The following is a 13317-nucleotide window of genomic DNA, read 5'->3' on the forward strand; positions in this document are numbered from 1 at the left end:
AGCGGGGGGCCCGAGGCCGCTCGCCGCCCCCGGCCGCCCCGGCCGCCCCGGGCCCCCCAGGCGCCCCACGCGCGCCCGCCCGCCAGCCCCTGGCGGGGGTCTCTCCCGCGCCGCGCGCCCCCGCTCCGGCCCGCGGCGCCCGCCCTCCTTCGCCCGGCCCCACCGCGCCCCCCGCCCGCGCTCGCCGCGCCCCGCGCCCCCGGCCCCGGGCGGCGGCCCCCGGCCCGGGGCGGCGGCGCGGCACGGGCGGCAGCATGGTGGAGAAGCGCTGTCCGCTGCAGAGGGACGGCGTGTACCGTTGGTTCTCCGAGCTGCCGTCGCCGCAGCGCGTGGAATTCCTGTGCGGCCTGCTGGACCTGTGCATCCCGCTCGAGTTGCGCTTCCTCGGTTCGTGCCTCGAGGACCTGGCGCGCAAGGACTACCACTCGCTGCGCGACTCGGAGATCAAGGCCAACAATCCTGCCGACCTGGGCAGCCTCACCAACCTGACAGACGAGGTGGTGCGCAGCAAGCTGCTGGTGTCACTGGCGCTGCTGGGCTCGGAGCAGCGCGAGGCGGCTGGCGTGCTCTACCGCACGCTCACGCACATCGACTCCATCATCCACAACTACGGGCTGCAGCTCAACGAGGGCCGCACGGGCGATGAGTTCCTGCTGCTCTTCACCATGGCCTCCAACCACCCGGCCTTCAGCTTCCACCAGAAGCAGGTGCTGCGCCAGGAGCTCACCCAGATTCAGAGCAGCCTGAGCGGCGGCGGGGGCCACGGGGGCAAGAGCGCGCTGCCCACCTGCCCGTCCTGCCACAAGGTGCGTGCCCACGCGGGAGGCGGGCCCGGTGTCCGCACCCCAAGCCTCCAACCTGCACCCCCAAACCCCACCCACACCCAAGTCTCCATCCCGAACCTGAAAATTCCACTCGCTCCCCAAGGTATAACGGGATCCCCACCCCCACCTGCACATCAAGCCTCCACTCGGAACCCCAAAATCCTTCTACCTGCACCCCAAGCTTCCATACAGTGCCCGCAACCCCAACATCCCACCCCAAGCTTCCACTCCGCATTTGTACCCCAAGCCTCCACCCTGTACCCCAAACTCCCCATCCCAAACCCCTGCCCTCACCTCGACCCGCAAACTCTGCACCCCAAGACCGGTCCGGCATCTCACGTCCTTGGGGCTGTTGCACTCGTCTCGCCGGGGTCGGTTTGGTAGGTCTGGGAGGGCCGCTATCACGACTCCCCTAGACTGACAAATAGCCCCAGTCAGAGGTCGCGGCCCCTGAGCGGTCCTTTCACCTCGTCGGCTGAAGCGCCATAAGGCCTTTGTCCCCTTAATCGGGCTCTTGGACGACAGATAATAGCTATACGTGTGTCGCTTTGGTTTCTCCAAATCTGGTGTTTATTATTCGAAAAGGAAGCCGTTATGAGACGGTACTGAGAAGGCGCTAGAACCTTCACCGACATCCGCGGGTGTCATGCGGCGACCCAGGCCTGGGTGTCGATTTTCCCTAAGTGGGCAGGTGTTGTCTCTGGAGAGGTCCAGTCAGCGGTGGGGCCGCGGTGTGTGCACGCGTGTGTGAGAGCATGTATATATGTATTCGTGTGCTTGTGAGTGCATGTATGTGTGTATACATATGATGAAGGTGCGTGCATATGAATTTGTTGATATGTGTATTTGTATTTATGAATGCACATGCATATCTGTGTTTATGTTTATGCTAAACAGAGAGTAGCATGTGAAACAGTTATTTCTCAAGGCCCACCTTCTTTTGTGGAAATAAATCCCAGGCTTTTGAACCCAAGGGTGTTGAGGGTGTCAGTCTCCTAAGGAATGCTAGATTAAGTTAAAGATCTCCAGTCTCCCAAATTAAGCCGGAAGGGCATTGTGGTCATCCACTTAGAAATGTGAACTTTTGTCTAAATGTTTCAAAACTATGTAACCAAGTATTTGGGGTTCAAACTTATTTTTAACACCCCCTTGGGACCCAATGCCAAAATTGTGCTCCGAGAAAAAAAGATTTTTCTTTGACCAGTATGTTGTATTTAGATTACACACTTTGGGGAAGCAAGAGATTGCAGTCAGGACTAGTAGTGCTGAGTATCTTTCGTTGACAGTGTCTGAGCTCTTTTAAGTTAAATGTTTGATACTCTCTGGTTTGCTGCTGGTTTTAAGCTCTCTTTCAAACCTGGGTTGTGGCTTTTTTTCTTTAATGTCTTCCTCTAAGAAGTGTTTGTGGTCCCTGCATTGGTTTTAATCTATGTCCTATCTTTTTTGGTGACATTGACCTCTGAGATTGTGGTTTACTTTTTAAGTGTGTGTTCAGATCCCATCCATGTGCACCGGTCAGAAAAATGTTACTCCGACTGTAACAAAGGGAAAGTTACATCCCAGGGAATGTAATAAGTTCAATAAGGAGTAGGGAGTTCAGTAAGCTTTGGGGTGCCAGTGGAATGTCACCTGTTCATAGGATTTCAGTTTCTTAAGGTCAGCCTCATGTGCTGTTAGTCTTCAGGTTAAATGCCATACATGATAATGTCCATGGCTATGATTCTGGTCGTGTTCAGCTCTTGAAGGGGGTCTTTTGTATATGCAGATGCATCAATCACTTTATTAAAAGCAGAAGATGGTGGTCATTATTTTTTTGGTGGGGTAGAAAGCTAAAAGCTAGAACAAAAATATCATTTATAAGAGAGCCTTTCTGTCAAGCCAAAAATCTCTGTGTGATGAAGGGGCTAATCTATCCCCCACTCTCCCTACCCAAATAGGCACTGAATTGACCAATTAATTGTGTGACCTTGGTCAGAATCCTCCCTTCTCCGGTGTTTCCCTATTGGAAGGCAAGTTACCTGCCTCATGGACTTGTTTGGAGGGTCACATGATGTCACATGTAAAGTGTCTAACAGATGTGCAATGAAGGCTTCCTTCTGTTCTCTCTGGCTTTTTATAGAGGAATGCTAACTTGAGCAAGGCACTTTGTTATAGAGTAAATTTTTATTTCTCGGAGCGTTTTCTAAATTGATTTTTGGATAGTTACTTGGAGCTGACAGTTTTTTTGTTTATCCGTGGGAAATTGGAGAATTATGCCTGACCCTTAATAATGAGGTTATAAGCCCTGGCCTGGTAACTCAGTTGGCTAGAATGTTGTCTCCATAAGCCAAGGTTTTGGGTTCGATCCCCAGTCAGTGCACATATGAGAATCAACCAATGAATGCATAAATAAATGCAACAACAAATTGATGTTTCTCTCTTTCTCTCCCTCTCAAAAATCAAGAAATAAAATTAAAGAAAAAAAAAAAGGTTATAATGAGTAACCTTGAGGCCATTGCTTCCATATTTCCAAACAAATGGTATCTAATTTTATCTATATTCCCTATGCCACTCCTAAACTAATTTCACATTCATTTAACTTTCTGTTCCTTTGCTGCTTTAAAGTTAAAGCCTGGCATTGATAAACTCTTCTGTTGCTTGGAGTAGGCAACTCATGAAATTTAGCCTTTATGCATTTTGCTGCCTTAGTTTCTCTAAATCTAATATTTAGTGTAATCCTGAGAAAACAGCCCCATTAAAGCTCTGTTTGCATTTCTTTTGTAAGCTGTTGTATTTTGTTTAAATCTCTGAGCCTAGAGACTTTGTGCTTATCTTTTAGAAATAAAGATGCTGACTGCTTCATTTTTTACCTATTTAAAGTGATACTTATTTTAACTATATTTTCTGACATAGGCATTATTTACATTTGCTTCTCCAAACTTTTACTGTGTTATCTTAAAATTCTTACTGCTCTGAGGACTTGTAGAAGAAGTTTAAAAGTGTGAGGAATGTAAAATAGACATTTTTACTTTCAGAAAGAAAAGTATTCATAGTGGTAAAGCTGGTGGTTGGTTGTAGCAGCTTTATTGTACTCAGTAGCTGACAGGTGCTGTAGGTGTGATGTTCCTCAAGGCACGATGGGAAATGGTGATAATGGGGTTTGGACTTACACTACCTTTCTCTTTCCATTTTATTTAAATATAAAGCCATAGTTTTGGGAAAAGTTTACGTTTATCCTTTATAGTTTTTTCTCTATGTAAGTGATAATGAGTTGTGGTATATGCTTATTTTATTTTTATTTTTATTTTTGTTAATCCTCACTCGAGAATATTTTTTCATCGATTTTTTAGAGAGTGGAAGGATGGGGGATGGGGGAGGAAAAGAAAGAAAGAAAAACATCGATGTGAGGGAGACAGCGATTGGTTGCCTCCCAAATGGCTTTGATTGGTGCCATGGATTGAACCTGCAACCCAGGTATCCCTTTGATCCGGAAATGAACGCGGGAGCCTTTGGTCCATGAGCCAATGCTCAATCTGTTGAGCCAAATCGGCCCGGGTGGTCGGTATGTGCTTATTTTTTAAAATAACAGTTTTATTGAGATTTAACCCATATAACATCAAATTTACCCTTTTAAAGTATACAGTTCATTGGTTTTCAGTACATTTAGAGAATTGTGCCTGCCCACCTTTGTATTTCAGAATCTTCATAGTAGGGATCATACTGGAACTACATGAGATTGATTTTTTTTTTTTTTAAAGGGGTACTGAAACAATGATTTTAGTTCTTTTTTTTTTTTTTATCCTCACCCGAGGACATTTTTCCATTTTTTGTTCAGGTAGAGTGGGAGGGAGAGAGAGGAACAGAGAGAGAGAGAGAGAGAGAGAGAGAGAAACATCGATGTAAAAGGAACACATCGAGTGGCTGCCACCCGCACAACCGACCAGGGCCGGGGACAAACTACAACCGAGGTACGCGCCCTTAGCGCGGAACCGAACCCGGGTCTCTCAGGACCGCAGGCCGATGCTCCAACCGCTGAGCCAAACCAGCCAGGGCTGAAACAATGATTTTAAAATACTCAGTGTAGGAGTGTGGTGGGTTGGTGATCTTCCTTCAGGTTTCTTACCCATTCTGCAGCCATCCAGTTTTGTTCCCCTCTTTGTTGCTTATAGAACCTTCCAGAGAGACTGTGTTATTAACAAATAGATAACTGGTGTCTTATTCCCAACACCGTTCGTCCCCCTTTCTCTTGACAGTCTTTCCTGGTGAGTATTCCCTGTCAGTTTGTAGAGCTTCTTCATTTTAGCTTATGACTGTCTTGTACGAATGTGCTATTTAATCAGTCTCTATCAGTGGACATTTTGTTTCCACCTTAACCATTACAGACAACTCAGTGTCTTTGACATATTACGTGTGTCGTTTACATATGAAAAACAGCATGCATAGCCTTTCACTTTTCAGTAAGTGTATCTGTGGAATAGAAACCTGGAAGTGGGATTGGTGGTGGATCAAATGGTTTGTACTTCTGTAATTATTAGATATTGCTGAGAGTCACCTTTTAGAATTTCTGCAGCAATGTGTGAGTGCCTGTTCCTATACCTTCAGCTGGTATGGAGAACAAGTTAGCATTTCCTGCCCCCTTCCCCAGATCTCTGCCATTTGATTGGGTGAGAAACACATCTCAGTGTAGTTTAATTTTATTTTGCATCTGAGTGAGGTTGAACATTTTTTCAAGTGAACCTTTTATTTATTTTTGGCAAGCTCTCCATACCTTTTCCCTGTCTCTTTTATTGATCTTTTCTTTATTGTTTTTTTAGGAGCCCTTTAAGTTTCAAGGAAATTGTCCTTTTGTCTTTGGAAGTTGCAAATATTTGTTTTTTAGATTTTATTCCCTTTTCCTTTGGACTTTACCATGCAGTTAAAAAGGGGGGGGAATATATATATTTTTATTTATATATCTATCTATCTATCTCAGCCTTGTATGGCTTCTGGGTTTTGTGTCATAATCAGAAATGCTAGCGTGGCTCAGTGGTTGAGTGTCGACCTATGCACCAAGAGGTCGCTGGTTCAGTTCTCAGGGTACATGCACAGGTTGCCAGCTTGATACCCTGTAGGGGGCGTGCAGGAGGCAGCCGATTGATGTTGATGCTTCTCTCTCATCGATGTTTCTCTCTCTCTTTAAAAAAATCAATAAAAAAATAAAAATCATTGTACATTATGCATTGTATATGTTATTATATATATGCTTTATACATTATACAGGCATTCTCTGTGGTTTCTTCTGGTATAGAACTTGTGTGGTTTCTCATTTTACATTTAACAGATCCATCTGGAATTGATTATAGTGTAAGGTACGAAGCTAGTTTTATATTTTCCAGATGACAGCCCAGTTGCCCTAGTGCCATTTGTTGAATAATCCATCTTTTCCCTCCCAGGTTTGAAATATTTTTTATCATTTGCTGCATGTCCCATATATATTTGGGTTTACTTCTAGACTATATTCGGTTTCATTGATGTTTTTATCTGGACGACTACTTCTTTGTCAGTTTCACTGGATATTTTTCAGTTTTATATTTTTTTCTCTCATTTGTTCTGTGGGTTCCACACACAGTGGAATTCCTAGGAGAGAGTGTTTTTAAAAAAACACATGACTGCTGAGGTGCTTCCCCCACGTTCTGGCTTAAAGGAGTCTGGGTGTGGCCTGGGCAGCCCACTAAGAGCCTTCTTTAGTTCTCTGGCACCACTGATTTTCCTCCTGCTTCTCTGAGTTTGCTTTCAGTTTCTCTTCTGCTTTCCTACCCTTTTGATGATAGTGTTCCTCAGACTCCTGTCCTCTTTTCCCTTCTCTTTTATTTTTATAATTTATGACATTTTTAGCTGTGATTTTGCCACTCTTACCGATGAATCCAAAACCTGTATGCCTAACTAGACCTGCTTGGAGGTTCTAGGCAGCTGAGCCTGTCCAAAGGTAAGTTTATCCCCATCCAGGACTACTCTGCTCTTGTCCCCAAGCTCCCCAGCGAGAAGCCCATGCCTTTCATAGATGGTTTGCCTGCCTTCTTATCCCTCCATCCAGCTTGTTTTTAAGTCCTTACAATCCTTATAGATTTGTTTTCCATCAACACGTTGGCCACAGCCCAGGTCACTCTTCTCCCTGTCCTCCTCTCCTTCACCCTGTCCCCACCACACCTAGCATGATAGTCACACATGTGGCACACTTCTGTATAGGGATACTTAGATTTTGGGTGATTTGCCAGGAAGCCAGGGAATAGATAAAATTAGTCTTTGGGGAACAAGCACAACCCTAGCCTCATGTAACTCCACTCTCCCCCAAGTTAAGAACGCTGGAATGCAAGTGAGTGATGATCTCCTTTTAGAATTAAGCTGATGTCATTGTTTAAAGTCGACAAGAGAAAACTTTATAGCTGCTCTATTCTATTTCTTTTTTTTTAATCCTCACCCGAGGACATTTTTTCATTTTTGTTCAGACAGAGTGGGAGGGAGAGAGAGGAAGAGAGAGAAAGAGAGAAACATCGAAGTGAAAGGGACATAACGAGTGGCTGCCACCCGCACGACCCAACCAGGGCCGGGGACAACTGCAACCAAGGTTTGTGCCCTCAGCGGAAACTGAACCCGGGTCTCTCTGGACCGCAGGCTGACGCTCTAACTGCTGAGCCAAACTGGCCAGGGCTTCTATTTTATTTTTAATTAGATTATTCAGAAACATTGGTACCTTAACAGTATTTTAGAAATAACTGTGACATACCCAACTTCTGACCTTGACCTGGGTCTAGTTGGCTATAACACCTTGTAGTCTCCCTGACCTAGATCTAATCTACTGTAACTAGTCTCCGTGGCCCTACTCTTAGTCTCTAACAGCAGTTCTCACCGTGTCACTGGGATGGCCTTGGTAAGATGCCTGTAGGATTTTTGTTGTTGTTGTTAATCTTCACCAGAGGATATTTTTCTATTGATTTTTTTTTTTTTTTTTTTTTGAGAGAGTGGGGCGGTGGTAGTGGAGAGAGAGAGAGAAACATCGACGTGAGAGAGACTCATCAATTGTTTGCCTCCCACAAGTGCCCCAGACAGGGCCAGGGATTGAGCTGCAACCCAGGTACGTGCCTTTGGCAGTTGAACCCCAAACCCTTCTGTGTGTGGGCCAGCACTCAAATCACTGAGCAACACGGCCAGGGCAGCCTGTGGGCTTCTTACTCTCTGGTGTACAATTCTTAGCATGGTATTTTGTGGCCCTTGTGATCTATCCATGTCTGTCTATACTCACCTCTGTCTGTACTTGCAGTTCTTTATATTCAACCTGTTTTGTCTTTCCCCTGAGCCTTTGCAGATCCTGTTCTGTCCTAGAACTTAGCATACTGTATTATAATAAGTTTCCTTAAATTTTCATCATCAAACTTTGACTTACTGGGGGGCAGAAATTGTCTTTGTCTTTCAGTCCCGGAGCTAGTCCCAGTAGGGCTATCTCCTGAGCATCTGTGAAAACCTAGTGGGCAGGGGGTGTTGGTTGTTTATGAAAGGTCACCCTAGTGAGAACATTTTTTTCTTTGACCCATTAGTAATACCTGTTATCAACTCAGGCTCGTCCTTAATTGCCTTTATCCGGTGGTCATTTCTCTGATGCATTTCATAGCTGTAGATGCTAGTGAATTTTAACATGGTATTCTACTTTCTTATTTTTCAAAAGCTGATGTGCTGAAGCTTTCATTGGGAGAAATTCTCTGAACATGATAGTTGGGCTATATATTATTACCCCCTGACAAAACCAAGTTTATGGACAAGTACACAGAAAGCTGGGGAAGGGCATATGGTCTTCTGATGCTTTAGTAGACTGTCTCCCTTACTATCCATGTGGATTAGGAGTAGTCTTTGTAGTTCTAAAAGTAAGACTGTTTTGAATTTATTCCTTTAATATTTACAAAATTGTAAATCTTGGTAAGCCTAGATATTTTAGTTGGCTATAGAATGGCAATAAACTGAACAGCTGTTAATCATCCCAGTTAAAGTTTCGTTTATATTTCTTTTCCACTTAAAACTGTGACATCAGGTTAATTATAAGAAGGGAGCATTATAGAGTCATCTCCTGATTATTTGGGACTTCTACATAAAAACTTAAATAGAATTACTAGGAAGAAATTTTTACATCCTCGAGTTTCTTACTGATTAAAAAAGTCTTGACTAGAAAAAATAACTTTGAAAAGGAAGAAAATCAATCTATGGGGAAGAGAAATAATAAAATGTAAAAACTCGGGGATAATGTTAACAACCTAACTATAATAAAGTTATAAAATTGATGAGTTACTTTGAATGTACCCAGTAGTGAATTGTGAGAAACACGGTGTGATGTGTGTACTCTTTCTGGACACAATTAAATATCAGAATACTATTTCAATCTTACCCACTACCTGTGGAAGGATGGAATCTTCTGATTCCTCTGATTCCAGCTTCCTGATAGAGTATTTTCTTATATGGGTACTGGTGCAAGATGTGGTATTCCTGAGAACAGTTATTTGTGTGGGATTTTTTTTTTCTTTATTTTAAAGACTAGGTATGAAGCTCATGAACCAGTGTATTACTAATATATGTATTGGGGAGACTAATTTATCAATGAACATGATTTTTTTTAGAATTATTAAGAGATGAAGTAGAAAACAGGTAGTCAAAAAGAGGGAATGATGCCAATGATAGATAACATTTCAAATATTTACTATGTTCAAGGCACTATTCTAAGTGCTTCGAATGTATTTATTCAGTCCTCATAACAACTCAGTGAGTGAGGTTCTATTTTTGTCCCTATTTTAGCAGTGAGAAAACAGACACAGAGAGGTTAAGTGTAAGTAATTTGCCAAAGGTGATATTTGTAAGTGGCTATTTTTATTATGTGAAGCCAAAATTACATTTAAAAATATTTTACCTACGTCATCAAATGTTAAAGGAAAAACCTGAAGAATATGAAATGAGAAGAAAAAGGGAGGCCTAAATTCTGTGTCACTTGTAGAAGTAGAAAGGGTGACGTCATTCACAGCTTTTGTTCCCACTGCCAGCACCCAGCCACCACTGGGCCTGCTGCTGATTTCTTGTTTGAAACCCACTTTGTGTTTATAACATAATTCCTCTCCCAGCCTCTCCACCCACAATTACTCATTTTTATTCATTCAATAACCTTTAGTTGATAATCCTTAGTACTAAGCTCTGTCTATATTTTTTAAAATTTGAAGTTAAAACACATTTTGTGAAATACATATATTTTAAATGTGCCATTTGAGTTTCGGTAAATGCGCGAACCTGTGTAGCCAAACCACTATCAAGGTATAGACATTCCTGTTACCCCGGAAATGCCTCATGCCATCTTCTTGTCAGTTCCCTCTTTCACCGCACCAGCTCCCGCCTGCCCAACCCTCTGCCTCTTTTCTATTCTTTTTCTTTCGTTCTAGTTTTTTCCACTATTACTTAGTTTTGCCTATTTTAGAACTTCATTTAGGTATAATCTTACTTCATTTTAGCTATTGGTTTGTCTGGTCTCTCAATGTACTGCTTCAAAAGTAAGACTGTTGGCAATTGTTTTGTAACCATTGACTTTCTTTGTCCTTCATGCTATGGTTAGCATATGCATTACTTCTGCATATGCTATAAATCCCACAGAATATCTCTTTTTGCTTTATTATGAATGCAACTTTTTTAAATTAAGGAGAAAAGATAGTCTTTTATTTTTACCCACGTATTTTTCATTTCCAGTGCTTCTTATTCTTTACTGGAGACCCAGTTTGTTACCATATATCCCTTCAATCTGGAAAATTTTTCTTAAGCACTTTTTGGAGTACAGGCTACTGGCAAGAAATTCTCTTAGTTTTCTTTTAACCAAAAATGTTTTGCTTTTACCGTATTGTTAAAGGGTCTTTTCATTGGATGTAGGATTCTGTATTTTCACTTTTCCCTTCCAGCATTGAATGAAGTTGAGGCACTTTCTTCTGGCCATCATGTGTTTTGCTGTTCCGCTGTATCCAACGTGCTATATTTTTCTGGCTGGTTTCAGGATTGTCTCTGTGTCTTGGTATTGGAACAGCTTGACTGTGATGTGTTTGTTTTGTGTGTGTGTTTTAATTTCTGTTGAATTTATTGGGATGACATTGGTCAACAAAATCATATAGGTCTCAGGTGCACAGTTCCACAACACACTGCTCTTATATTGCTGTGTGTGCTCACCACCCCAAGTCAAGTCTCCTTCCATCATCATTTATCCCCCCATTACCAAGTGTTGTTTTCTTGAACTTATCTTGTTCAGTGTTCTCTGAACTTACGCATTTGGTAAATTTGTCTATTACCAAATTTGGGGAAATTTCAGCCATAATTTCTCCTGTCTTAATAATATCTCTTTCCTTCTGGGACTCCAGCTTTAGGTATGTTAAACCTTTGATTATTCCACAGGTCCCAGAAGCTTTGTTATTTTTTTCCCCTCAAATCTTTCTTTGTTTTTCAGCTTGGATACTTTCTGTTGATCTGTATGAAATTCATTGTCTTCTGTTTGCAAACTGCTGTTAAGCTCATCCAGTGGATTTTTTAGTTCAGAAATAGCATTTTTCATTTAATTTTTGTTTGTTTGTTTGTTTTAAGACTTTTTAAAAAGCAGTTTTAGGTTTACACAAAGATTAAACATTAAACTCACCCAAAGTCCACAATTTACATTAGAGTTTACTCTTGGTGGTGTATATTCTGTGGGTTTGGACAAATGTGTAAGGACCCTTATCCACTATTATAGTATCACACAGAGTATTTTCACTATCCTTAAAGTCCTGTGTGCTCTGCTTCTTCATCCTGCCCCTTTCCCCAACTCCTGGCAGTCACTGATCTTTTTAGTGTCTCCATAGTGTTGTCTTTTCCAGAATGTCACATAGTTGGAGTCATACAGCATGTATAGCCTTTCACCTTGGCTTCTTTCATCTGCTAGTATGCATTTAAGCTACTCCGAGTCTTTTCATGGCTTGACAGCTCATTTCTTATTTTTTAATCCTCGCCCAAGGATATTTTTTCATTTATCTTCAGAGAGAATGGGAGGGAGAGAGAAAGAGAAACATTAATGTGAGGGAGACACGTCGATTGGTTGCCTCCCGAAACCCCGAACAGGGCCTGGGACCTAGTCACAACCAAGGATGTGCCCTTGACTAGAATCAAACCCGCAACTCTTTGGTCCCCTGATTGACACTCAAACCAGCCAGGGCAGCTCATTTCTTTTTATCACTGGTAATATTACATATCACTGGATAATATATGCACTTGATGTGCACAGTTATTATCTATTCACCTACCGAATGGCATCTTGGTTCTTTCCTGAATTCTCTTTTTTAAATAGTTTGTTTTCCTCCTGAGTATCTTTCTGGTTTATACATTGTGAGCATATTTTCCTTTGTGTTCTTGAGCCTCCTTATAACAGCCACTTAATACTTCCTCTGATTCCAGCATGTGACTTATTTTGTGCTTATTTTGTGTCTCCTTTTTCTCTTTGTATGGGTCATGTTTTAATTTGTTTACATGTGTAATAATTAAGGATTGCTTCTTGGATTTTGTGAATGAGACATTGTAAAAACTCTGGATTTTGTTCTATCCTGAAGAGTATTGGTGGTGTTTTGTCTGTTGTTTAGCCAACAGTAAATATAGCTGGACTGAAACTCTGGGACTCTCTTCCCTGTGTTGATCAGCAGCTACAATCTCTGTTCAGTTGTTTGGTCTTAGCTTGGCTTCTTGGAGCGTGCATCAGGCAAGCCTGTTTCAGGGTTCACTCAGAGATGTGGGCAGAATTTGTATGCAGAACTTGGTGTTTCCCTTCCCAGGTGCTCTCTTTTCTGGGATTTCCCCGGTAGTCTACCAGAATTCTAATCTCTGGTTTTTCAATTCAGTAAGATTGGGGTTCTGTCTGAGCTTCAGCTCTTCCTTTTTCTCATGGGGACTGGCCTGCAGGATATGAAACTCACCCATTGGAAATCTCTTTTTCCAAGTGTAGACCTCCCTCTATTTCTGCCTGCTTTTGATTGTGCTCAGTTTATTGTTTTTTATACTTTGTCCAGAGTTTATGGTTATCTGCATGAAGATTGGTCTGACTAGTCAACCATTATTGAAAATCGAATCACTGCCCGGCTGGCGTTGCTCAGTGGTTGAGTGTCAACCCATGCACTAAGAGGTTGCCGGTTCGATTTCTGGTCAGGGCACGTGTCCAGGTTGTGGGCCCAATCCCCAGTGGGGAGCATGCAGGATGTAGCCAGTCGATGTTCTCTCTCATCAATGTTTCTCTCTCTCTCTCTCTCTAAAATCAATAAAGATTTAAAAAAAGTAGAAATCACCTGCTTTTTATATCATCCAATGTTAGCGTAGATATTGAACACATCTTCTAGGAAGGATTAATAATCTGTCATGAAGTGTAGCTGTGAAGGAGGGTTTTACACTGACTGTGACATTTCTCATTATAAAGATTAAAGTTCTGGCCCTGGCCGGTTTGGCTCAGCAGTTAGAG

General features: G+C 42.4%; 1 protein-coding gene across 1 annotated transcript in view; it reads left to right on the forward strand.

The window, feature by feature from the left end:
* The first annotated feature begins 254 nt into the window (after positions 1-254).
* The window catches only part of ZCCHC14 (zinc finger CCHC-type containing 14), a 59517-nt gene continuing 46454 nt past the window's right edge, over positions 255-13317 (forward strand). Inside the window, exon 1 of the mRNA XM_036275465.1 lies at positions 255-806. Within this exon, the coding sequence (XP_036131358.1) occupies positions 255-806 (552 nt within the window). The remainder of the gene's footprint in view (positions 807-13317) is intronic.

This window comes from Molossus molossus, unplaced genomic scaffold, assembly GCF_014108415.1.
Source record: "Molossus molossus isolate mMolMol1 unplaced genomic scaffold, mMolMol1.p scaffold_m16_p_21, whole genome shotgun sequence".
NCBI classification, from domain to species: domain Eukaryota; kingdom Metazoa; phylum Chordata; class Mammalia; order Chiroptera; family Molossidae; genus Molossus; species Molossus molossus.